This window comes from Colossoma macropomum, unplaced genomic scaffold (assembly GCF_904425465.1).
Source record: "Colossoma macropomum unplaced genomic scaffold, Colossoma_macropomum, whole genome shotgun sequence".
NCBI lineage: Eukaryota > Metazoa > Chordata > Actinopteri > Characiformes > Serrasalmidae > Colossoma > Colossoma macropomum.
In genome coordinates, this window is record NW_023494803.1 from 12,513,386 (window position 1) to 12,541,333 (window position 27,948).

At 42.3% G+C, this 27,948-nt stretch overlaps 1 protein-coding gene across 1 annotated transcript; it reads left to right on the top strand.

The window, feature by feature from the left end:
* Positions 1 to 3,138: 3,138 nt before the first annotated feature.
* Positions 3,139 to 27,739, top strand: LOC118823559 (cathepsin L1-like). Its single transcript, XM_036593251.1, has 8 exons — positions 3,139 to 3,402; positions 12,964 to 12,970; positions 13,116 to 13,251; positions 13,379 to 13,573; positions 25,352 to 25,543; positions 26,519 to 26,681; positions 27,417 to 27,525; positions 27,640 to 27,739. Exons 1-8 carry the CDS (start codon positions 3,237 to 3,239, stop codon positions 27,737 to 27,739), a joined length of 1,068 nt encoding a protein of 355 aa, XP_036449144.1. The 5' UTR covers positions 3,139 to 3,236.
* Positions 27,740 to 27,948: the final 209 nt, after the last annotated feature.

Sequence of the window (27,948 nt, forward strand, 5' to 3'; positions counted from 1 at the left end):
CATCTTTACAAGAACAGACCTGAAAGTTGTTGAAATGTAATGGATGTGACCACTAGCACATTCTTTTGTGCTATAGATATTTCAGGGGACCCCTAATGCATGGGGGGCTTCTGTCAGGCCCTGGAGGCCTCAGTCAGCTTTTTCTCATGTTTCCACGCCTATTTAATGGACAAAATGAGAGAGCGAACCAGGAGTGAACCCTGCACTGCCCAGCATTGATTTGGGAATCCATGCTATTTCTGAGGAAATTAGATATAAGACAATCCACTTGCAAAAAAAGTTTTCAAAATTGTAGCACAAAAAATGACAGAGAAAAATTGACTTGTTGGTTTTTGGTCTTGATCTAGTAGACTCGGCTGTAGCAGTCTTGTCTATAACACTACAGCTAATAGTTTATAAATGTAAATGCCAGATTTTCTGCTTGTGCTGAAATGAATTATGATGTCCCACAAGGCTCTGTTCTAGGACCATTGTCATTCTCATTATACCTCCATTTACTCCCGTTACACAAACATGATATTAACATTCTTTGCTGGACCAAACTGAATTACTGGTCTACTGTACAGGCCACTGTTCACTGTAACTGGATGCTCACAGGACTGTGGGAGAAACACAGATCTGAATCAGATAACACTGGTTTGGATTCATCTGAAATTGAGCTACTTCCACTTATTATAGACACCTGTAGAATAAACTCTCAGGAGAGTGAACACACTTTAAACTTCTGTTACTGCATTTCACTGAAACACTTCACTTTAACAATATTAGCTGCTAGAATTACTGTATCAACCAAATACTGTATACTGTATATTGCTGCTCTGGTTGCTACCTCAGTGACTGCTATGCTCATATATGCAAGGCTATCTGCTAAGCTGCTAATATGTCATAGTATGTTACATCTTCCTTTGCACAGCTCCACATACTCTCAGTACCGTGTACTGCCTGTGTTCTGTTTTGTATTTATTGTAAGTTTTTCATATTTATTTATTGTACTGTATTGTCTGCACTGTGTATATTGTATTGTTCTGCACTTGTGTTCCTGTGTTGGTCCTGGAGGAATATTGTTTCATTTTACTGTGTACTTGTATATAGCTGGAATGACAATAAAGCCTGACTTGACTTGACTTGAGTTATGACAGTGGATAATGATCACTTTCCTGAAATCCAAGCCCCCAGAGAAGACCAGTGAGGTTGAACAGATATTGCTCCCATGGACTGATGACTGAATGGGATGAGAGAGTGTTGATACAACAGTTGATAGCAGATGAGCAACTGAAATGACTAGGAGATGAGCAGGTTCCCAGGAGCACCCAAAACAAACAATTCAAGTCTAGTCTGAGGCATGGAGAGGAGACAAAATGAAGGCCTATGAGGCATGCATCATCCAGAGAAGAGACAGATGGAGCAAGATTAGTTGTTCTGAAGGGGTTCCAGAGGCAACACGCATGGTGTCACTTCCAGGTTCAGAAAGAAAGGATGAAGTATGCAGTGCTAGCAGGAGGTCTGTATGATGCTTGAAAAGGTGACAGTGCAGTTCCAGATTCTGATAGGAGTGGGTGGACGCATTCTGTGGCTGAAAGTAGGGCTGAATGATTTATTTTCTATGATGAGGCCAATTTGGTCGAGGAGACCCTCGAACATAGTGTACCAGACTGCCTGTTAGTTGTGCCAGGGGTCGTGTGGTCATGTTCACAGCATGTGGGTGTGTTGGGAGTTGGGTCAAATGATCTCCCTCTCTAGGAGAGATGGTGAGCATGGTAAGCGACAAAATGTCTGTTGCACAGTGGCACATAGCAATACTGTCATTCACTGCTCATTGCGAAAACTTTGTCACAGGAAATGGAAGAAAGAGATGGGACTTTGTAAGTGATTTGAAATGCAGACAGTTTCTAAGTATTGGTCCAAGTCCACTTTTTTAAGAACACCTGTCTCGCATCCTTCCAGCTTTGACTCACACATGGACATTTAGCAGAATCCTGTGGGAGATTACATGACTGTTGAATTTCTTCAATCCTCCAATCACCATTCACAATCACCAGAAAATGGATGTCTTGCACCTGTTCTATGTGTCATATGACCACTAGTGTAGTTTAAAAGCGTGCGTTTTAGAGTAAGCCAGTTGCGAGGTATTGCTTCTCATAGTACTGAGCATTTCCAACTGCCCCCAACTGCTCCCCGGGCGCTGAGGATAGGACTGCCCACCACTCCAGCCAAGTGTGCTCACTGCCCCCTTGTGTTTGTCTTCACTAGTGTGTATGTGGTGTTTCAAAGCACGGATGGGTTAAATGTGGAGGTGAAATTTCCCCATTGTGGGACTAATAAGGGTCACTTAATCTTAATTTAATCTTTCCTGTTTGCCATTTTTGTGTATTTGACCCTGTTTCTGGGTTTTCTGACTTTGCCTTTATGTCTTTGCCTTTTTGGACTTGGTTTCTTTTGTTATGTTTGTCCTTGTTTGTCTTTTTGCTCTTTTGGATTTGACCTACGCTACAAGATGACCAACTACAATTCTTGTGAAACCCTTTACAAGTAAAGCCTCATTTCTTGTGCTTTACCGTGAGTGTCTGACTGATTCTGTCACATTACAACACCACAGTGTTTGAACCAGGACTTCATAGCCTCTTGTTCTTGGCATCTAGCTCTTGTTTCTGAGCATGCATTTTTTGAGATGTCATGAAAAACCTAGCCATTTACATTTCTCTGCCTGTTCAGGCACCTATTTATTGTGCCCCGCCTTGGCGCTCAGGACTGAGAGCTGGTCTGGCCACTGCGCACCTGGACCTGCGCATTGTTGTGAAAACAATGACGCTGAAAAAGAAGTGTAAAATTAAAGTGGATGATGCTGAGTAACTTTAAATGTAATGGTGGAGTTCACTCTCAGTTATCTACAATGTAACTCAAAAGTTATGAGATGAATACTGTGAGCTGTGATGACCACTAGGAGGCCTCCATAAACGGGTTAAATGAACAATTGATAATTGTTGATTTCATTAATAAAACATGTACTAATTGGGCAAAATAGAATAAAAATTGGATCAATTTTGGACTCAGCATTAGTAGATTAGGGTTATTGGAGGTGAGAACATAACCACAGCACGGGTGAGGGTTGGGTTTTGGTTTGAGGTTTTTGGTTAGAGTTAGGATTAATGCCAGAGTGAGGGTTAGATTTTGGGTAAGGTTGGGTAAGGTTAGGTTTTGCTTATTGGAAGTAACATATTAAATCTAGTTCATGTAACATGTCAACAATGCATTTTAATGTAACCATTTCCTTAATATCACCTCAGAGACTTCCTCTCGGCAGAATGAGGGTTTTGCTCGCTGTCTCTGCTCTTGTGGTTGTGGCCGGTGCAGCCAGTGTTTCTCTGGAGGATCAGGAGTTCCACACCTGGAAACTGAAGTTTGGTGAGAAATCTTTAATTAGGATAAAGTCTTACATATTATTTATTATAGTTATAAATATATATGTGTATATCTGAAAGAATAGCAAATTAAAATTTATTTATTTGTGCAGTAGGTGGTAATTTAAACATAAATGATACAAAAACATTAGAATAAATAAAAATTATATTAATATATATATAATAATGTATATTAATATATATTAATATATATAATAATATAATAATGAAAGTAATTGTTGTTTGTTTTACCATTTTCAAACCTCTCCTTTATTAACTGTAGGTTTCTAATTATTTTGTTGAATCAGGTATGATTTTGATGGAATTTAATAAATCTGGAGGCATCCAGGAGAAACTAGCTCACAATACATCCAGTACTTTTATTCTGATACCTGATATTTTTTCATCATGATGGGCAGCCCTATCCGCAGTACCCAGGGAGCAGTTGGGGGTTAGGTGCCTTGCTTAAGGGCACTTTAGTCACGTACTGTCGGCTCAGGGGATCAAACCAGCAACCTTCCGGTCACAGGGCTGGTTCCCTAACCTCCAGCCCATAACTGCCCCAAGACTAGGGCCAGAGTGAGGTGTTAGAAATTCAGCAGGAAGAGTCAGGAGACTGGAGCTTCAGCGTTGACTGGAGTTTATTTCCACATACAGAGTATGGGTACAGCGTGGTCCATCAACAGTCAATCAGCAGTATCAGGAGTCTAGTCTTATTCATGTGCATGCGGACAATCATGCATGGACACAGCTTGGTCATCAGTGTGTCACTAGTCTGGTCTGGTCACCAGTCTAGTCTAGTCCAGTCTGATGACATGGTCTGACATGGTTTAAGTAGAGACACTGGGGGTTGGGGGAGGAAGGAGGAGGAAAAGGAGTTTGAGGAGCGATAAGGAGGGGTTGCAGAAGGAGAATATGAATAGAGATGTAGGGGGTAGAGATAAGGGGGGTGACTGTTATCAGCTTAAGGTTGTGAGACAAAGGGTCATTTCAATACAAACAAAGGGGCAAGGTGAGAGTGCAACCAGTTTCACCTTTCTGCCATTTGCTTAAACTCTACAATGAACATGGTATAGACCTTAAGAAAATAATATAAGGGACAATAGCATATGTTGAGAATATTTTCTCTCAGAGGGTTAGGGTTAAATTTTGGATTGAGGTTATGATTAGGGTTAGAATTTGGGCCAAAGTGAGGATTATGATTATGTTTTGGATTGAGGTTAAGATTTTTAGACTTTGGGACACATTTACTTCAAAACAATGGGATCTAACTGTTCACCATGTGGCCATAGGGGACAAGGATGCAGCCTCACTTCCTGCTCTAAAATGCAGGGGCGTGGCTAAAATATGGCTCCACCTGTGGTGTTTTGGTAGTGACATGAAAACGTGAGCATTTTTTGAATAAAGCTTTCTTTATTTACTCATAACTCATAATCTACATCTTTCAACTTCTTAATACGATAAAAAAAAATACAAAAATATCAATCAGGAAGTTGAAGCTATTTGGGCCAGGGGAAGACCTCGTCCCCAGCCAGGGGTCCACACTCCCCAGGCCCACCTCCTCCACCCTGCAAACCTGGCCCACAGCAGAGAAAGACAAAACCAGGCACAGGGACAGGTGCGAGCAATGGACATGCTGGGAGGGGCTGGGGCATCGACAACCCTGGCTCATCCAGCAGAGTGCAGTGAGGAGGGAGAGAGGAATAAGCCGTGTCCAGACGGGAGGGAGAGGGACGAACCAGACTAGGGCGGGCAGGGAAGGGGGCTTTCTCTGTGCCATATTCCCCATCCAACGCTGAAAGCACTGCAGCCACAGCAAGAGCTCCTTGGGCTCGAGCACATCTTGTGTGGCTTGTGGGAGCTCAGCCACTTCAAAGGACATGCTTTCCTCATCATCACAACAGACACAACAGCAGCAATAACCCGGCTCAGTGTTGTCACACTCCGCTGCCCGATTTCACTCTTTTGGGCACCTCTCACACCCACCTAACTCAGGCGGTGCCAGGTACCGCCTCTCCTTCAGGAGCGTAGAGGCTGGTAAATCAGCCCAGCCAATCCGCTGCTGTCTCCTTTGGGTTGTCGAGCTGATTGCTCCATGCCTAGTAGAAGAGCTTCAATGGGACCAGGAAGAAGGGATCAAGTCGCTGGCTCTGGCTTCTTCTATTCTTTCTTTTCTTTGCTCTTGGCATTTTTCTTTTTGTAAACGAAACGGAAAAAAGCAAAATTAATGGCACTCACGGTGTAGCTGTGGCGTGCCTCTGAGCCTAACTCGGCTCCCAGTCACAGGACCCACCCAGAAAGGAGCGGGGCCCACATTCTCCACCAGTGTGGCATGGCCAGAGGAAGGGCCAAAACACTGACTGGGAAACCCAATGAGAGCACAAAGGCACACACACAAACACCAACGCAAGTGAACAAACATGCTTTATTTACACGTGTCTAAACGAAACAAAACTGAAACTTAACTCTGCGTCGGCTTACTTAGCGTCGGCCTGCAAAGAGTCCTCTTCTTTTTTCTCCTTCTCGCTCCCTCTATTCTCCAGAGAGAGCTCATTTTCAAAGGTGGCTGTGCTCCTCTTCTCATTAGTCACAGCTGCACTATATCAGGGGAAAGGAGCAGCTCACACCTGTGTGGGGGAGGGGTCACGGTGGCTCCATCTTTCCACCACCACAATATATATGAAAGTATTTGGACCACATGACTTTTTGCACACCTTACTGTTTTATTGATTTGATTTTGAATCAATATAATTGGATATTTATTCATTAATCCATACTTAATCATCCGTAATGACAGTGAAACATGGTTTTAAAGCTTTTAGAAAACTAATTTTCTAATTCACAAAAGTATTCAGAGCTTTCATTCAGTACTTTGTAGAAGCCCTTTGGCAGCAATTACAGCTGCAAGTGTTTTGGATACTTCTCTACAAGCTTTGCACACCTGGATTTGGGCAGTTTATGCCATTCTTCATGGCAGATCTTCTTAAGGCAATCTTCAGGTATCTGTATAGGTGTTCAATGGGGTTTAGGCCAGGGCTGGCTTTGGCTGGGCCACTCAAGAACATTCAGAGACTTGCCCCAAGGCCACTTTGGTGTTGTTTTGGCTGTATGCTTTGGGTCATTGTTATGTTGAAAGAGACACTGTTACCCCAGTCTGAGTTTGCATGCACTCTGAAGGAGGTTTACCTTAAGAATGGTCATGTATTTGGCTGCATTTTTTTGTTTCCCTTTACTTGCTACTGAGAAGCACCCACATAGCATGATGTTGCCACCACCATGTTTCACCTTAGGGATGGCATTAGCCAGGTGATGTGCAGTGCCTGTTGCTAGACAGAATGCTTGCTGTTCTGCCCAAAGGGTTCAGTTTTTGTCTCACCAAACCAGAGAATGTTTTTCTTCACCTTGCTCCAACTCCATGAAGCATTTTTCCCTAGTAAGCTTCCGTCTCGCCATTCTGCCATACAGGCCGGATTTATGAAGTGCTGAAGAGATGGTTGTCTAAACAATAGGTTCTCCCATCTCTGCACAGACCTTTTGGAGCTCTTTTAGCTCTTTTACCTCCCTGACCAAGGCCCTTCTTTTCCTGATGCCCAATTTGGCTGGATGACCATCTCTAAGAAGGTTCAGGTTGTGCCAAGCTTCTTCTATTTCAAAATTGTTGAGGCCACTGTGGTCCTAGGAACACTCAAAGCCTTGTTTTATATGCATGCCCTGATCTTTGCCTTGCCACAATTCGATCTCGGAGATCCACAGACAGTTCCTTGGACTTCATGACAATGCAGTGTGTGATGGGGTCAGTAAATCTGTCCCATCACCAAGACTGTGAAAGGACACCAGGGCATAGAAAGGGGGGCAACGACTGGAGTGAAACCTAGACTATGGTAAAATGTACATAGAAGAAATACTTACCTGGTTCTGTCCTGATCCTCAGGGGAGTGCGGGCGCCTTCCAGGGCTTCCCTTATACTGGCCGGTAGAGCCCACGGCTGTGTGTAGGAGGGGTAAATTAATATAAATGAGTGTGATTAACGGTAAAAGAAAGCTTCTTGTTATGTGTATTATTTGTATTGTGTTTATTGTCCTGAAGTTGTTTGGTTATTGTTTGTTTTGTGTATCCCCTCACTAGCCCTAGGGAATGGTTTGGGTTAACCAGATGGGGTGGGGCTAGGGTGTTAAAAGGGGGGTGAAATTCATTTGAGGGGGAGGAGAGAGGATGTGTCTATATGGCCTTGCGGCCACCGGCACAACCTGGCTGATGCCTAGCCAGGAATATCCGTAGTGGACTGCTTAGATGCTTGGAAATAATCCATTTCTGTCTTAGTCATTTTAGTTGCCCTGCAGCCCGTTTATTTTATGGTTACAATATTTTCTTTCACTTTTTGCGTGCTTGTGTGCAAATAAAATATCACGTGTGTGCAAGTCGAACTTTGGAGCCCCGCCTGATCTTTTCGAGGGGAACTTAGCCTCTAAACCGTCACGCTACATGTAGACTAGTGCAGTTCTGCAATCCCCACACCCCAACATTCCCACAAATGGTGGCAGCGAAAAAGTCTTGGAGAGTAACGCAAGCAAACGACAAGAGGCAGACGGTGCCAGCGTGAAGTTCAAGACATCCTCATTACTTGAAAGGATGGCTTCAAAGAGACCCCTTTCATCACAAAGCGCACAACAAGATGTGCAAACAGTGGTAGAAGAAGAGGCGACAAACCGGCTGGCTGAAGCGACACCGAGCGGCTCAACTAGCGACATGGAGCAAGTATGCAGCATGCTACAAAGCTTCATCAGAGAGTAGAGGGCAAAAGATGAGCACCTGCGAAGTGAAGCAGCTAAAAATGAGCAGAGGTGGCGCACAATGCAGCATCAGTTCGGTCTACTCCAAGCAGAAGTGCAAAGACGCGCGTGAGTGGAGAGCGTGGTGAGTCGAGCGAACCGACAGAGTCACAGATTCTCCGGAGCATGCATACTGCCAGCGGAGTCCAGAGAAGAGGTGCGGAAACTCCACTGCAACAACAGCACTTTGTGAGCACGATATGGCCGACACCAAGGATGCCAATGCTCAAAGATTCCGACGACATCAAACAGTATTTGACTATGTTAAGTACCTGAGCATGGTGAGTCCCGAGCTAAGACGCTGGATTGTGGAGCGAGGCCCATCATCAGCCAATGAAGCAGTGGAAATGGCGGAAGCATTTGCTGCAGCGAGAATGGTGGACGGAGAATTCAAACTGGGAAACAACAACAAACCATGTCATCGCTACGCGCCAGGTAGATCTGAGGGTGTGGCAAGGGGTGGTCCAAAACTGCAGTTTAGCAAAGCTACCACACAGGGGAGCTGGCGTAACACTAATAAAAATGCAGAGAGGGATCAGAGTAGTGGAAAATGTCACCCTGAGAAAGTCTTTAAATGTTTTAATTGTAACCAAGTTGGACACAAAATGAATGCATGCCCGTCAGTGCAAAATAGTTCATCTCAACTGTGTTATTTACCCAGGAAGGAGAATAGCTTTAAACTTGCTGAAGACACTAAAGAGAGTGTTATTGCTGTAAAAATAGGCAACAAAACGTTTAAAGCTCTAATAGACACAGGAGCAAGTCAGACACTAGTGTCAGCAAAATGTGTGCCAAAAATCCATCTAAAACATGAGACTAAGCTCAGAGTGAAATGTATCCATGGGGAAGAGCAAATCTACCCAACAGCAGATGTGAACATTGAAATTAATGGTCAAACTTACCTTTTGAATGTTGGCGTTCTACAAAAAACACCTTATGCCGTGATTCTCGGGAGAGATCTGCCTATTTTGATAGACTTACTGGCGTCTAAACACAAAACAGCTGAAACCTTTGTAGTCACTAGAATGCAAGCTAAGCTAAATGAGGCTGAAAACAGCAAATTACTGCAAGAGCTGCCTTTTAATGAAGCCCCTAAAATCAGAAGGTCTTGTAGGGAAAGGAGGCAGGAAAAGGTTAAAGGCACGACCATGGCAGAACCTTTAAGTATGCCAGATGGTAACATAGATGTGTTACCTGGTAACATAAGGGAGCTACAGGAACAGGATGAGTCTCTTAAACCTCTGTTTTTAAAATGTAGTCATGGGAACAGCCTGGGCAAAACTGACATCCAGTTCAAGTTGAGGGACACATTTTATACAGAATAAAGAACAATGTAGAACAGCTAGTGGTACCTACATGTATGAGGCATAGAGTACTTAAAATGGGACATTCTGAGCCATGGGCAGGCCACTTGGGACAGGACAAAACTCAGAGTAGGATAGCAAACCGATTTTTTTGGCCAAGGTTACACCTAGATGTGACAGAGTTTTGCAGAACATGCCCAGAGTGTCAACTAACAGCCCCTCAGAAGAAGGCAGACAGGGTCCCTATGATTAACATGCCCATAATAGACGTGCCCTTTTCACGCATAACCATGGATGTAGTAGGACCTCTCCCCAGAAGTCGGGGAGGCAACCGCTACATCCTTGTGGTCTGTGATTATGCAACAAGGTACCCGGAGTGTTTCGCACTCAAGAAGGTTAAAACACGCCAAATTGTTAACGCTCTGATTCAATTAATTTCTAGAGTGGGTATACCAAGGGAGGTTTTAACAGATCAGGGTACAAACTTCACATCTAAACAGCTTAAAGAGGTCTTCTCTCTGTTAGGCATAAAAGGTATAAAGACCGCCCCATACCATTCCCAGACTGATGGCCTGGTTGAGCGCTTCAATAAGACACTCAAAAGCATGCTCAGAAGTTTGTTTCAGAGACTGGAGCTGACTGGGACATGTGGCTGCCATATCTACTCTTTGCCTACAGAGAAGTACCCCAAGCGTCCTCTGGATTTTCGCCATTCCAGCTTCTTTATGGCAGAGAGGTTAGGGGCCCTGCTGGATGTCCTAAAAGAGGCCTGGGAGGGACATGGCAACGTACAAAAGATCAATGTGCTGTCACATGTGCTCAAAATGAGGGACAAGATGGCTCAGCTGACTGAGATGGTCAGAGGCAACATGGAGGTAGCCCAGCATCGCCAGAAGCAATGGTATGACAAGGTTGCAAAAGACAGAGAGCTGCAACCAGGGGACAGAGCACTCATTCTTCTTCCTACATCTGACACGGGACTGTTAGCCAAATGGCAGGAGCCATATGAAGTGCTGAGAAAGATCAGTAAGACCACCTATGAACTGTTGCTGCCTGATAGAAAGAAAAAGAAACAAACTTTCCACATCAACATGCTGAGACAGTGGAGAGAGGCCAAGCCGAACACAGCTGAACAGTTATAGGTGAGAGCAGTTGGAGACGAAGAAGAGAACAAAGAGCAATATTTCCCAGGTACAGGAGGGACCAGCACCCCACTTGAGCTGTCACACCTCCACACTCACCAGCAGAAAGAGCTCATGAGCGTGATTCCACCAAACCTCTTCAGGGAGGAGCCGGGCAGGACAAGCATCATGCAGCATAACATCCATCTGCTGAAACCGGATCCCATCAGACAGACGAACTGCAGAGTGCCAGCACGCTTGATCCCTGATTTGAAAAAGGAAGTAGAGACTATGCTGGAGCTGGGGGTGATAGAGCCATCAAAGAGTGAGTGGTGTAGTCCTGTCATCCTAGTACCCAAGAAATATGGAGGCCTACGATTCTGCATAGACTTCTCCAAGCTCAATGCGGTATCTGCCTTCGACCCATACCCCATGCCAAGAACTGATGAGCTGATTGAACGGCAAAGTTCCTCACAACGCTGGACTTGTGCAAGGGATATTGGCAAGTGCCACTCAGTCCTGCAGCTCGCGAGTTGACGGCCTTTCGAGTGCCAACTGGGCTGTACCATTTCTCTGTTATGCCTTTTGGCCTGCATGAGTGGGCGCGACATTCCAAAGGCTAATGGACGAAGTGTTGACAGGAACAGAAGGTTTTGCAGCTGCCTACATTGACAATGTGGTGATATACAGTGCAAGCTGGGGAGAGCATGTGCAGCATGTGAAGGTGGTCCTGCAGAAGATCGCAGATGCAGGCCTGACAGCCAACCCATCTAAGTGCAACCTGGCTAAAGGTTCAGTTTCATACCTGGGTTATGTCCTAGGGGGTGGGGTAATGTGCCCCCAGGTCGACAAGGTAGAAGCTGTCCGAAAGACTCCGGCCCCAACCACAAAGAGATGGGTGAGGTCTTTCCTGGGTCTTGTTGGCTGGTACCGGAGATTCATTCCATTCTCCAGTAGGGCGGCAGCATTGACTAACCTGATCAAGAAGGACATGCCGCAGCGGGTGAAATGGACAGCAGAATGTGATGCTGCCTTCAAGGACCTTAAAGAGAGTTTTCTGTACAGACCCAGTTTTGAGCAGCCCGGACTTTGAGAAACAGTTTGTGGTCCAGACTGATGCATCAGGGTTTCCGAGAGAGGTGAACTATTCGACGGTCGAGAAAGAAGCCCTTGCAGTGAAGTGGGCTCTTGACTCTTTGAAATACTACCTAATGGGCTCTGACTTCATTCTTGAGACTGATCATCGTGCATTGCAATGGATGCAGAGAATGAAAGACAGCAACGCTCAGATTACTAGGTGGTATTTGTCGTTGCAACCTTTTAAGTTCCTGGTGCGGTACCCAAAAGGTACGCAAAATGTGACTGCAGACTTCCTCTCACGTTAGTCGAGCGAGTGACTAGCTGAATGGGGGGGATGTGTGATGGGGTCAGTAAATCTGTCCCATCACAAAGACTGTGAAAGGACACCAGGGCATAGAAAGGGGGGCAACGACTGGAGTGAAACCTAGACTATGGTAAAATGTACATAGAAGAAATACTTACCTGGTTCTGTCCTGATCCTCAGGGGAGTGCGGGCGCCTTCCAGGGCTTCCCTTATACTGGCCGGTAGAGCCCATGGCTGTGTGTAGGAGGGGGGAGGTGGGATCCGAGAACCTGGGGGGAGAGACAGAAAAAGGGTAGGGGTAAATTAATGTAAAAGAGTGTGATTACCGGTAAAAGGAAGCTTCTTGTTATGTGTATTATTTGTATTGTGTTTATTGTCCTGAAGTTGTTTGGTTATTGTTTGTTTTGTGTATCCCCTCACTAGCCCTGGGGAATGGTTTGGGTTAACCAGATGGGGTGGGGCTAGGGTGTTAAAAGGGGGGTGAAATTCATTTGAGGGGGAGGAGAGAGGATGTGTCTATATGGCCTTGCGGCCGCCGGCACAACCTGGCTGACGCCTAGCCAGGAATATCCGTAATAGACTGCTTAGATGCTTGGAAATAATCCATTTCTGTCTTAGTCATTTTAGTTGCCCTGCAGCCCATTTATTTTATGGTTACAATATTTTCTTTCACTTTTTGCGTGCTTGTGTGCAAATAAAATATCACGTGTGTGTAAGTCGAACTTTGGAGCCCCGCCTGATCTTTTCGAGGGGAACTTAGCCTCTAAACCATCACGCTACACGTAGACTAGTGCAGTTTTGCAATCCCCACACCCCAACATTCCCACACAGTGCAAGTTGTGGGCCCTTACTGAACCAGATGTGTGCCTTTTCAAACTATGTCCACTCAATTCAAATTGCAGCAAATGGACTCCAGTTGTGTTCTAGACAGGATGTGACTGGATGCAATGCGGAGTGGCCCAGGCTTTTGTGAAACACATTTCAACTTTTGATTTTTAATTTTTCTTAAAACATGTTTTTTATTGTCATTATGGGTGATTAAGTGTATGGGTCTTTTTTATTTGGATTTGTATGAAAAGTTATGGTTCAGTGGAAGAAGAGACTCAGCATAAGATGATCTGGCTGGACAATCGTAAGCTGGTCCTGGAGCACAACATGCTGGCTGACCAGGGCATCGAAAGCTACAGACTCGGCATGAACCACTTTGCAGACATGGTGAGATCTCACTTAGACATTTCATTGCACAATTCACTGAATCTTTTCTCAACTCTGTTGATTATGTGCTCTTCAGTAATCATATTTTACTTTTGGGAAGTCGCAACTCTCTCTTCTTCTCCAACAGGACAACCAGGAGTACCAGCAGATGTTTAAGGGCTGCCTGGGATCCTTCAAGGAGTGTGAGATTGATAATGCAACTACATTCTTCCAACCGGTAGAGGGTGCAGCTCTTCCCAGGACTGTGGACTGGAGGAAAAAAGGCTATGTGACTGAGGTTAAGGACCAGTGTCATTGTATGGCCTGCTGGGCCTTCAGTGTGGTGAGTTACAGCAGGACAGACAGAGAGGGAGAACCAGATGGACGAATAATTTGAAGTAGTTTTGGGTGGTATGGGAAAATATTTGTCATGGTATAATTAAAATTCGGTATATATCAAGATATTTCCAAACAAACTTAGATGTTTAAGTTAACCTATTTGAAAGGGGCTTATTATTCTGGGACGCCCCTTTTCAATTAGAAACATTTTTTAACAACTAAAGTAAATCCGAAATATTTTTACTGTGCAGAAAAAGGTGGAATGCAACATTCGAATGTTAGTCTCATGTGGTGGCCCTACACACTCATCTCTCCACCTGTCAGACACTACTCGAATTTGGAAACAATTATAGTTATTCATGTTACAGAATATGTTAAGATCTGTTAGCTAACTGGTTATCTTTTCTTAGCTTAGTTGCTGACAGATACCAGATTAAACAGGAACGTAAAGCGCTTACATTTGGCATTAAAAATATTCTTCATGAAAAGAAACATCAATACTCTGTACATATGCCATTCTTGGTATTGTTTTATTACAGACTTTGAATAAAAGATGAAGAATCCTCATATGTATCTAATGTGAAGTTGCTCTTATTATTTAGCATTAGCTCACCTGAAGCTCTTCTGAAGTGGCAGCTTCCATTGCCAAAGTCCAGGAAACAAGATTGAATCAGAAATCACAACAATACTGAGAGAGCAAGGCAAAAGGCAAGGTCAAAAACAAACGAGGCAATGGTCATATACAGTGAAGGAAGCAAACAAGCAGACTGGAAGGCTCTGGAAAGTCAATACTTTGGAACTATCCTATGCTAAAGCCCAGGCTTAAATACCAAATTAACAAGCACAAGAAACAAGGAACAGGTGTGGGTAATCAGTAGTCAGGTGAAGCAGACCGGTGGAGAGTCATGTGAAGGAGATCAGAGGTGATGTGATCATGTGAGGTGTTCTGGGAGATGGAGTTTGGAGGCTGGGAGGCAGCGGGAATGGAGATAAGCGTGACAGGGACTGAGCAAACACAGAGGGAATAAATACACTGAGGGGAAACAAGAAACACCTGGGACTAATAACAGGGGCTACAGACTACAGGCAGGTGACAAGGGGCCGGACCAGGGAGTAGACAGGCCAAAACAACAACAAAGGCACATTTCACAAGAAAAAAAAGGCACATGGCAGACATAAACAAAAACACATGGCACTGGGAAACAAGAAAAGCAAGGCTAAAACAGAGAAAGACAAAGACGGAATAAGACAGGATGTTACACATTACAAACATAACAACCCTTCCTTGAACACTACTACTTTGAATAATATGAACTAGAGTGGAAAATCTCTGGAGGGATTGGATTGTTCTTTATGTAGGTACACTGTTAGAAATAAAGGTTCTGTGCAGGTACATTTTTCGATCATTAAGGTAAAACAATGTAAATGTACCTCAAAGGTACAACAGTGGTTTTAAGGTTCAATTGTGTATCTTAAATAGGTTTTTCCAGGTGAAAAGTAGGTATTTGAACCTTTTCATAACCCAAAGTTTTAAAACAGAACAATAAAATAAAAAGCCTGTAGACGAGACGGGGTATGTGGAGTATTATGTTACAATTATGTTCCCTGACTAAAGGTACTGAGATGTATCCTTGAGGGTACCACCCCAGTGACAAGAGGGGTACTGCCCCAGTGACTAGAAGGCTCTCATTCACTGCTCTCGTTTGGAGCACAGGAAACACTGGCTGCCACTCATCTGTGATAAAATGTGCTGTTACGGTGACATAAAATCCAGTAGCAATAGATGTCCAAGCAACACATGTCACAGCCGTCCTACCCGTTTTCTTTTATATATTTTTTTTTATTTTGTAACTTTAATTTTGGTCTCGTTGTAGAGAGTGGGGGATCGCTGTGTCAATATCCTCAAGACGGGACCCTGTATCTCGGCTACAAAGTGTGCAACATAGCGCGAAAGCCCTGGTTCTCAACGACTGAGATCTGGGGTGCAGACTGCAGACATTGCAATGCAGTCTCGCCTGGCTAGTAGTGCATGAAAAGGCAAAGAGATTTAAGATGAACATTTGGAGATGAATGGACTTATTTGCATTTATAAGCAGCGCAGTTGGTTTCCTGGAACGTTAAACCTGCAATGAGAGACTGTCAAACACTAAAAAGTTGCGAAGATGAAGTCAGCTTCTCTTTCTAATTTTCACATTCCACCTTAAATGGTGCCACATTTACATTTTGGTGCCTCAGGCAGAATTTAAGGTGGAACGGGAAAATTCGAACAAGAAGCTGGCGAATAAGAAGCGACTTCAGCCTCGTAAAACAGTTGAACATGGAGAGATGTTTTACAAGAAACTGTTCAGCTTTTGAGGAAAAGTTTTCTGGTGGAGATGGGAGGAAAGCGGCTATAGCTAAAGCTTAAAGCAGAGCAAAGTAAGTCCGAGTTTTCATTTATATTTTTAGCCTATGCTACAACATTATCACATACTGAGATATATTGGACATTAAATGTTGTGGCTCCCAAGGTGGTTTGGATATTTTGTTGAAATGACAAAATGGCTCTTCTTAACATTTGAGTTGTCGACTCCTGACCTAACCTAGCTTTTAATGCAGAGGGTGCCGGTCGGACTTCTCGCTCATCCAGTTGTGTTTTTGTTATGTGCTGTCACAGATTGTCCGGGCGCTGCACTTCTGCACTTCCAAGTTCCGCCTTTTGTGTTTCGTCAAAAATACGTTATAAATATTTAGAAAATCGATTTTTGACATTTGTGAATCAATTCAGAATCGCCCAGTGCTAATTGCTGGGGTCTTGGTTGTGAGCTTTATAGCTCCAGTGTAGACTTTTTTTGTTTTGGCACCATTTATCTACATTTGGAGTGAGAGAAAAAGTTTAGAAATTTGCTTTTTGAAACTATCCCTTTGAATATTCCTGCTTGTTCAGGGTGTCTGGATTTGCCTGATTTCTAAGCTTGCATTATTATCTGATTTACCAGATACTTAATTGATTAGTTAATCGTTGAATATCCTAATTGAAAGCTGCTAACTTGAATGATTACAGGTGTGTATGATGAGCCGAACTGCAGCAGCACTAACCTGACTCACGCCGTCCTGGCTGTTGGTTATGGCACTGCCAAATGCAGAAAGGACTACTGGCTGATCAAGAACAGGTAAACAAACAAGTTAGCAAAACATTAAGAAAGTTCCTGATTGTTGGAAGGGTAAACAGAAGTGCAACATGGTCTGGGAAGGTTTGGTGCCTGATTAAGAGGACAAAATGAATATCCAACATTCACAGTAATTTGTTTTGCAGCTGGGGTGTTACCTGGGGTGATAAAGGCTACATCAAGATGTCCAGAAATAAGAGGAACCAGTGTGGTATTGCCACATATGCTTACTACCCTGTGGTTTAAAGGTTTAAGCTGGAGCTGGGATGGGATCTCAGAATTAGAAATGGCCTACATCAATAAATATGTTGTATCTCTAAATATAATAAATAAGAATGAAAATTAAGGATGCAGCAGTTCATGTGAATTAATTCTGTTATTTATTTTATTTATTTTTGTTTACAGACTGGAGAGAGAACCTGAAACACCCCAAGAAAGCGAATGAGTTTTACAGACTGAACAGAATTTATTCACCAGTGCAGCAAAAAAGTTTTCTTTTGACATTTATCTCTTAATTGCCTTTACATTACATTTCTTTTTCAGTTATTTTAAAGTAGAATTAGCATTAGCTAAACCACTATCTTTTCTGAAAATACAAAACTAATCTCAGTGTGAAATATTACTGTTTCTGACTGCTCAAAAACAAAATAAACTCTCAGCATTTACAAAATCTATAATGGCTGTAATTCATTCCAACACCTCACACCAGCATACACACATTAAGATCCAGCAGCAAAACGTTATGTAGAGTTTACATCAGTATATAAATGAATTGTTTTAATATGCAAGTCTACTTGTCAGGTCTACTTGTTAAGTAGGTGACTCCATCACACCACCTTGTGAGGACACTAAGGCTGGCTCTGATCTCTTTGAATGGCTTTCATGCGGTTCGGTGCTTTTGCACATTTGAGACATTGTGTAACGCTGGGCTGATGAACCAGACACTCGCAGATGTAAAACAAACCTTTTTGTTTAATAAACAAAAGGTTTATTAAAAGGAGAATGATATGAAACAGTAGGGTTAACTCCAGACCAGGATAAAAGCAAGAATAGCCAAACACGGTGCATAGGAACAGACAAAAAGAGTAATGAGTAAACAGATGAGGATCTAAACCAAAAAGCAAACCAACCGGTAACCTTAGCCAAAGGGGTAAATCAAAGAATCAACAACAGTAGACAAAACAGGGTCATAACTAGAAAACAAACTACAGACAGAAGGCTCAGTGTGCACTGGTAGACAGAGGCAATACCTCACAATGAGAGAGATAAACAGACAGGTATATATGCAAGAGCAAACAGTCTACAAAAAAATGGTATCTTCTCAAGTGAAATGATCTTAAATCTAGTCGATATATCTAATATTTCCCATTTTGAGATGGTTGTACACTTATTATCAGATCTTCTAGCTTATTTCTAGATTTGATTTAAATTAAGCTCACAACAATCTCAACAGAAGAGATATCAGGTGTATTGACTATATTTAAGATAAGTGTACTTGTCAAGACACCCTTTTTTGCAGTGCAGGTGAAACCAGTTAGAATTGAGGTGACTGGGATCTGCTGACTGACTGATGAGTGGATGGCTAGGTCATGTGAATGGTGAATGCATCTTGGGAACTGGAGTCTATAAGACAGTGAGAGTCTGTTTGAGGGCTGGGAAGCGTGACTCATCGTCCCAGGCCCAGCATCAAGGGGGCATTTAATGAAGCAATGCCCAGCACCACCTGTCAATCATCATGCCCCATTAAACCCACACATTTTTATACAAGCTTCTAAACCTGACTAAACTGCTGGTGAAAACCTGATGTGAGGCCCACATTGATGTTTATCAAAGTACAGAAGGCATTCTACACCTGTGATGTGAACTGGGTTCCTTGGTCTGAGACACTGCCCTCCTGTAATCCCAAAAATCTAAACACATGAAAATGGGCTTCTGTGATTTCCACACCAAATGTATGTTTTTCTTTGGAATTAACTAGCATATTTTAAAAAACAATCTATTACCACCAGTATTGTAGTATTACCCTGATGGGGGGAGCTTATAAAATCCACATTGAGGTGCGAGCGGGGCCTCTGTTAAATGGACAACAGTTTGAGGAGTTTTCTGGGACATTTAGTTTGGGACTAGTAGGCAGTCAATCATGTCAATCAATCAGTCAACCTAGCATTATTCATTGAATATGTGTTGAGACATAGTGTGTTCAATAGAAATGACAATGAAAACATTATCATTCTGGTCTTTAGAAGAGCAGAGCAGGTAACACCTCTGCCCAACACCCAGCAGACTGGGGTTTGATTCCCTGCCCAGGCACATCATCTGTACCAGTAAGCCTCACTGAGTAAGACACGCTCTGTAACCTCTGTAACACTAGTACACTGGAAGCTGTTCTGGATAAGAGTGTCCTGCAAAGGCAATTTTTTTTCCCCTAAATTTTATTGCCAGCATATTGTTGGATGAACAGAGAAATATATATATATATTATATATATATATATATTATATAAAAAATAAATATATTAATTAAAGAAATTAATTCACCAATTTCTTCTCTTAAGTTTTTTCTCAAATGTGTTCTTAAGAAAGGTCCTAAAAAAAGTCTATGTCTGATTCATGACGTGTTCTGAAAGCGCAGAACTGTTCTCACCTTTGTGCTCTTGAGTGTGAGTAGATTCTGTTCTTACCTAAGAGCAAATCCCAAATAAGAAAGCATCGGTGAATGTCAGAATCTTCATCAAAACTGCATAAGTGGGTTTGCGTTATACATTAGCTTGGGGCGGAGGTTGGTGGTGGTGGTGGGTAAAGAGCAAGTCAATTCAGGTGAGTCAGAGTCGAGTCTCAAGGGTCCTTCTGTCAAGTCTTTCATTTAACCTATTGAGAAACTGTAGAACAGATTCAGTTTATATCACAATACCTACATTTAGAGTCAGTTATTCATTCAACCTAATGAGAAACTGTAGAGCAACACTCACAGTCCCTCAAACCACAAGTTTGTGCAAAGTCTTGGCCGTCACATTTGCACATTTTTGCTTTTCTTGGCCTACTTCCCAAATGATGAAAGTATAGTTACTGAACATCATATTTTGTAATAAACCTCAAAGCTGACATTGGGGTTTGTATGTGTAGGTTCTCCTGATGTCTGCAAAGTGGTTCATGCTGAATGCTATACGGCACTGCACCGGTCCCCCATGCTTGGACCTTAGGTTACACTGGCTGCCGGGCCACCAGACACTTGAGAATTACTACCTCCTGGGTATGTCCTGGTAACCCTCTCCGGGGCAGGGTACATGATCTCTTGTGAGCCAGTTGAGGTGGTTCGGGCATCTGATTAGGATGCCCCCTGGATGCCTCCAGGTGGGGGTTTACCAGGCACGGCCTACTGGGACGAGACCCGGGGGTCGTCCTAGGACCCGCTGGAGGGATTATATCTCCAAGTTGGCCTGGGAGCTGCTCAAAGTCCCCCCGGAATGAGCTGGAGGAAGTTGCGGGGGACAGGGTCATCTGGGATTCTCTGCTCACCCAACTGCTACCGCAACCCTAGTTGGATTAAGCAGTTAAAGATAATGATGATGATGACAAATTCCTACTATATGCAGGTACAATAAAGTGATTCTCATTCACCAACCTATGTTACACTAATCCATTACATTTCAGTCTTTACTGGCAGATGAAGGAATGCTCAGAAGTTCTCAGTGCTAATGTTTCTGATGTGGCTTTAGATTCCTTACACTGCAAAAAGAAGAAAAGAGCAGTGTTTGATGTGTGTTTGGAATTAATGTAAAATATTGCTTTTGTTAATCTAAACTACAATTTAGCTTTGCATTGTTTCATTTTAATTTTGTGTTGAATAATACCAGTTAACCTGTTTCTACCTGAAGTACCTCTTTTTAGGTTGAACTGATAAACCAGTTTTACAGAGGTTTACGAATTAAATCTGTGAGTGCATGTTTAAAACATAATGTGTCATTGTACTGCTAATTTTCAGCCTTTGTGTCATTCACACAGAACATGATGTGAAAGGAAGAAATGTTGTAATCTTAAAGTCACATGACTCCACGCTGACCACTGACTGGAAATGACACTAAACCTCAACACACTCAGCTAAGCAAAGGTTACACTTGAAACCTGGGATATTACAGGGTCACTTTTACCAATAATATTCAGTATTGGTGTCATTCACACATGAAGCCCTTAAATGGTACTTTATGATTATATTAAAATGTCAGTAAACAGGACGGAAAGAAGACCTCAGCATGAACTACTTCATTTCTTAAATTCAGCACTGAAATTCCAAATGTCCTGCTTTGCTGCTCATGCTGCATTGCCTTTGTGCAGTAGTGGCCACTGTGCGCAGTGTAGACCTTACCACTTACCACAAAAATACAAAAAATACTGAAAAAAAGAGAGTGTCTGAGAATACACAGACAGATAGATAGATAGAGAGACGAGAGAGAGAGAGAGAGAGAGAGAGACTTGGTGAATGTAACAAGGTGCAATTCAGTCAAACAGGATGTTTGAGGTTTAGGGTTTAACCCTTTCTATGAAACTGAAGCAGAACTAAAACGTCTGTGTGAACTTTCTTGCTGACAGACCCACTTTAGAGCCTCCTTTCTCACCCTATCAGGCCTGTTAACCCATGACATGCATGCCTTCCTGCACACAAAAGCACAACATTCTTTTATGCATTATTTTCTTCTTTATTCTCCTTTCAAACATTTTGCTGCTGTTGGAACAAAACCTTTACAGGAGAAGGAAAATACCTACTGTTCATTTAACCCTTTAAACTCCCAGGCTTATTACATCTTAAGGCTTGTTAATCCTTACATGAAAATCAAAGCAAACTAGTTATTCTTAAATTATAGAAGCCTGTGCGCATGGATCCTGGCCACTTAAGGGGTTATATTCACTTTTCCTTCTATATTGAAAGGTTCATGTCTCAATCTGACCTGCAATTGTTTAAGTGTTAAAAAAGATGATTCCTCAAGGGTTCTTTAGCAAAAACCACGGTTCTATTTAGAAACATGAACGTTCAAAGAATCATAGGCATGCTTAAATGGTTCTTTGCATGATGAAAGCGTCCTTCAGATCAGGTAAAGGACTTAAGCTAGTTTGAGATCACAATAATAAACAGACTGTTCAAAACTGACAGCACTGGCTGTTTGAAATAATTTTCATCATCTCATTGCTCCTTAATGAGATGCTCTAAACTTCAGAATTTCCACGAAAACAAATTCCTACTATATGTGGGTGCAATTAAGTGATTCTGATTCACAATCCTATGTTGCACCAGTCCATTACATTTCAGTCTTTACAGGCAGAAGAAAGAATGCCACAAAATGGGGTAATGAAATAATCAAAGTTTGGGAGGAGGACTGTATATAAAACTCGTCTTCCTTCAAACCACCCATTTTGCACCTCCAACATCACCCCACTGCCTCCCTGTTTCTCATTTCTGTCTCAGTTCATCAAGAGTAGAGATCCCTCAAGAGCTCCAGAGGAGGTGCGGCAGGCAGAAAGGTAAAAAATAAATAAACATCTTACATTATATTTCTTATTTTCTTTTATAAGTATTTGATCCCATAAATCATAATAATAACTTTCTTGGAATCACAGGGAAGCTTTAGATCCTTCCTGATTGACAGCTGACTGAACATCTGTACAAATCTAAGCGGCAGACCTTCTGCTTGTACAAAAGCACTGTATGGTGTACTACAAGGCTCTGTTTTAGGATCGCTGTTATTCTCATAATATAGGCTCCAATACTGTTACACATAAACATAGCCTTACCTGTCATCACTATGCTAATGATAAACAGCTGTATGTTTGACCTACTAAAATAATATAAACTTACCAGTGATCACATGACAGATTTAATGCATGTTTTTCTCAAATTATGTTTTTGTTGTGGCTTTTGATTCCACACAGTGCAAAAAGTAGAAAATAGCAAAATTGGTGTGATGTATGTTTGGAAATTATGTAAAATATTGTTTTGGGTAATCTAAACAACAATTTAGCTTTGCATTGTTTCATTTTGAAGTATTTATTTGGGTTGAATAACACCAGTTAACCTGTTTCCACATGAAGTACCTTTTTTAGGAGGGAATGATGAATCGTTTTCTAAACAGAGGTTTACAAATAAAATCTGAGTGCATGTTTAAAATATGATGTGGAGAGATGCTGTAATCTCATATTCATATGACTCTATGCTCATGTTCAGCCTTTGTGACATACATACAAAACATGGTATGAAAAGAAGAGATATTGTAATCTCACAGTCACGTGACCCTATGCTGACCACTGACTGGAAATGAAACTAAACCTCAACACACTCAGCTAACCAAAGGCTTTGTCATGCTCAAAACCTGGAACATTACCAGGTTACTTTTACCACTAATGTTCAGCCTTTGTGTTGTTCACACATGCAGCCCTTAATCAGTATTTTACTTTTCAAAACAATAGTAAGTAAAAGAAAATATGATTTATTCCAAACTTCTAAACTTTCAAATTGGATTGCTTAGTTATTTGTAACTCTGTCTCAATCTGAGCTACAATCAAAGCAAATTGTACGCTGATTCTTCAAGAGTTCTTTAGTAAAGACAGTGGTTCTATGTGGACCCATGAACGCTCAAAGAACCATGCAGTCAGGTTTTGATTTAATATCTGCTGGTACTTGTTGCATTCCCTGATACCATGTATCTGAATAAAATGTCCAGGGCCTTTGGAAGAAAAACAGTCTCACAGTATCACAAATCCACCATCACAGTCAGGATGAGGTACTTTTCTGCATAGCTATCTTTCTGACCACACCAAACTCACCTCCTGATGGGGCGAGCCCTCATCTAGGCAACCCCCATGTGGGAGAAGCAACTTGAGAAGCAACAACTCTGCAGACCTTTTCATGGCAGCTGTGCACCATGTCTATGACCACCCAGTCTGCAGAGGTGAGATTCCTGGCTCCGTCAGGGAAAAAGGTTATTGGCTGATTATGCAGAGTCCCACACACTAGCCACCAAACATGACTGGAATTTGGCAGCACTAATGGCCCTCCATTAAGGTTTGAGGGAGGAGCTCAGGGAGCAACTTGCTCCTCATGACCAGTATTTCAGCTTAGATGAGTTGATCATGTTAACCCTTAACTAAACAATAGGCCGTGGGAATGATGCAGGACTCCAGAGGCTGGATGCTTCTGTTCTTCTGTAAGCCCACCTCAAATATTATGCCCCATCCCATCAGGATGGACAGTCCGTCAGGGCGGTCCCTCTTCAGACTAGGCTACTCTTGCTGCAGACTGGGCAGCACACAAAGCAGATCTCCTTTTTCTGATCAGTGCAACAGATCTGCAGTCAGTGTTGGGCCTTCCTTTTCTCCAACACCATAATTCTCATCTGGATTGGCTTACTCGTTCACTCCTTTCATGGAGCCCCCACTGCCAGACCTACTTCTAGTTTAATTGCAACCTTTGTGTAACAAATCCCCCATCTTCTGGTCAGGATAGCCCTGACCACTCTCAAATGCCCCCGAAGTACTGGGACTTCCAAAAGGTCTTCAATAAGAAGGCCCAGCTCGTACTTCTCCATCAGTCTTACAACATTGCCATAGACCTTCTCCCTGGTATTAGCTCCCCAGGCTGAATTGTTCTCACTGTCTGGTCCTGATTGTGAGGCCATGGATGAGTACATTCCAGAGGACGTTGCCCATTGGTTCATCTGACCCTCTGCTTCTCCGGCAGGAGCAGAGTTTGTCTTTGTAGGAAAAAAAGATGGGGTCTCCGGCCCTGTATTGACTACTGGGACATAAATAAGATCACGGTCAAGGACTGCTACCCCTACCCCTCATGACCTCTGCCTTTGAGGTGCTGCCACAGGCTTCTATTTTTAGCAAATTGGACTTGTGTAAAATAAATCAGAAATATTTTTTGTGCAAAACAGGTGGGACAGAGAATAAGAATATTACTGTCATACATGCGCCCCATATATTTGGACAATTTTACTGTCTTTCATTACAGCCATTCATTCCCCCACTGAGGAGGAGATATAATGGTTGATAAACTTCATTATTACATTAAAGCAATCTTTGTTTAAAGGCACACACAAAAGTATTAGTTTGCTTTGGGGTTCAGAACTGGCCTAAAACTCTCACACACTTTTCCTCTTTGCACCTCAACCTGCATGTTTTTAAGCGAAGCATCCCTAAAGTGACCAGCAGCTGTAATGAAAATATAGCGTTCACTTAAACAAAGCAGAGCTACTGCAGATTTTTAAAATATAAAAATACAAATTACGCTCTGAACCAAGCACACATGGGCCTTTACTGCATGCAAATTGCGATAAAGTTCAGAATGTTTTATTGTAATAATTATTTTTAACAAATACAATCCTGAAATCTGAGGTAGCTGACCAAGTTACCAGTGCAATGAAGGAACTCGCATAAATATTGCTTATGGAAACAAATAAGGTAAAGATATCAATAATATTCATCTTATCAGCTTGTGGATGAACACAGGTAAAAGTAAAAGTAAGAGTAGGGTTGCTGTGGAAGAGGGGAACTTTAAATAGAGCATTATTTTATTAGGAAAACACACTATTAGCATTTCCATTGTTTCACCTCCCTTTGTTTTCTATTATCTCTCTCTCTCAGACGGGTGCACTCGAGGGTCAGATGTTCAAGAAGAAAAAGAAGCTGGTCAGTTTGAGTGAGCAACAGCTGGTGGACTGCTCCTGGAGTTCTGGAAACCATGGCTGTACCAGTGTTTTGGCATACAAGGCCTTTGAGTACATCAAGTCCAGTGGAGGCCTGGAGAAAGCAAGCACCTATCCATATCAAGCCAAGGTGAGGCTACCGTAGTTAATGATGCCAGTAGTTATTGAAGTTTGCTTTATATACTTTACAGTGGAGCTACAATGCTAATGGAACTAACAAGTAATGAAAGCCAACTGTACCCTTTTTGAATATTGTCTAAACATTTCATCCATTTTTACACCAGTGTTGCAAAGAAGCATGTGATGATTTGGGCATGCAGCTCCAGTGAAAAACTTTTTTGTTTTGGTCATGTTTGTTTGTCTGTTCATATATATTTGAAGTGACAGGAAATTTTTGTACATTTGATTTTTGAAACTATCCATTTGGACTTTTAACCAGAAGAGTAGCTGAAACACATCAGTTGGTTCACCCTGTGTGAGGCACAACCTTTGTAATGGTAAACCTGAGCACCAAGAGACATACCACACGGCGGGCACTAGAGGCTGGCCTCAAGTGCAGAGCAGTAAAGGCTTGAGAAGAAATTATAACTCAACTAAGAACTTGAACATAAGTGTAATAAACAAAAAAATGAGATTGGTCACCAGGGAGGATCAAAACTTGACCTTTACATTGTGGAACCAATGTGCTGTACCACACACCACCTGAAAGAGTGGGGGTGATGCCAACTAAAGGGTTTACAAAGAACATTCTCAAATCACTAAGAGCTTCTCAAAATAAAAAAAAACAAAATCCTCTTTCACTAAGAGATTCTTGAACAAATAAAAGATACTCTTTTCCTCTTTCTTTTCCTCTTTATACTTACGCTGGGGAGTAGCTCAAAAGAGGCAATACTCAAGACTCAATGTCAGAGATTGTTTTACCAAGGTTACCAGATATGAGTCAGAGTGAGGTGTTTCTGGTAAGGTGAACTCAAGACTGAGTGTGTGGGCACCCCTTAAGTAAGGCGTCCACAGCTCTCACCGCTCAGCTCTAATTACTCCATCCTAGCAGGCCACCTGGACGTTACAGTGGCAACCCATCCTGATTGTTTCCATCTCTCCTCAGGCAGGGCTGTGCAGGTTTAAAAAACAGAAAGCTTGGGCTAAGTGCTCAGGCTATGAAAAGGCGAAGCCCACAGAAGACGCTCTGCAGCTCGCCGTGGCCACAATTGGACCTATTTCTGTATCTATAAATGCCTTCCCACACAGCTTCCAGCTCTATGAGTCAGGTAACCCTCAGAAACCAGTCCTGCTGTACTCATTACAATATGCTGTGTTTGAGACATACGTGTATTTTTGTTTCTTTTCTTTTCACTCCTGAAATGGAAAAAGCTTTGCAAAACCAAACTCTCAGCTCAAACAGCTCAGTGTCAAAACTATTCATAGGTAGACTTATACTTACTTATTGGCTACAGAACAATTTTAGGATTGTCATCTATAGTTAATCGAACTAGTTGGTGCTTCTTAGCTTAGCTGCTGACAGTTACCAGATTAAACAGGACTGTAGCACACTCACATTTGGGATTATAAACACCGTGTAAAGATAAATATTAATGCACTCATACACATGCAATTCTGTGTATTATTTCATTAAAACTTGCTGACAGACCTCACATAAAAGACAATGAGTCCTCCTCAGGAACTAATGTAACATTGCTCTCTGACTATTTAGCATTAGCTCATCTGAAGGGACATCTTCTGTCACTAAGATCTCTGTCTCATTAGACATGAAATTCTGCTGCTTTAACATCAAGATGCCTAATATATTTCCCTGAATTAATGCAAAAATAGATTCCAGAATTAATTTTGATGTAAATCCGTTCTGAACATCAAGCCAGTTAATTTTTGAATAATAATAATGTTTCAGATGTTCTCCTCTTTATGTTCCTTTGTGCTATTAGTCTGTTAGCACAAATGTTATAGATGCTAATGTATGAATAATGTAGATAATGTATGAATTGTAGGTGTGTATGATGAGCCAGACTGCAGCAACAATAAGGTGACTCATGCTGTGCTAGTTGTTGGTTACGGCACTGACGCACTCAAAAAGGACTACTGGCTGGTCAAGAACAGGTAAACAAGTTAGCTAAACAATAAAGAAGACAATTCCTGATCACATAACAGTCAGGGATGTAGGGAAATGTGCTTTACTCAGAAGACAAAAAATATCCAACATTTGTTTTGCAGCTGGGGTGTAAACTGGGGTGAAAAGGGCTACATCAAGATGTCCAGGAACAAGAATAACCAGTGTGGTATTGCCACAAGAGGCTCCTACCCTGTGGTTTAAAGGTATAACTTCGTTACAGGGGTTTCAGTCCTCATCCACAGGGATCTACACTGTTGAGTTCAGTTCCAGCTGCCTCTTTCAGACGCTCATGCAGACTTTTAGAAACCAGATGTGGGGTGCAAATAATTAGAAGTTTGAATGACCATTGAAAACTCTCTAGTCAAATGTTACTTTTTTCAGGTCATTGGACCTGTCAGTATTGCTCTGGT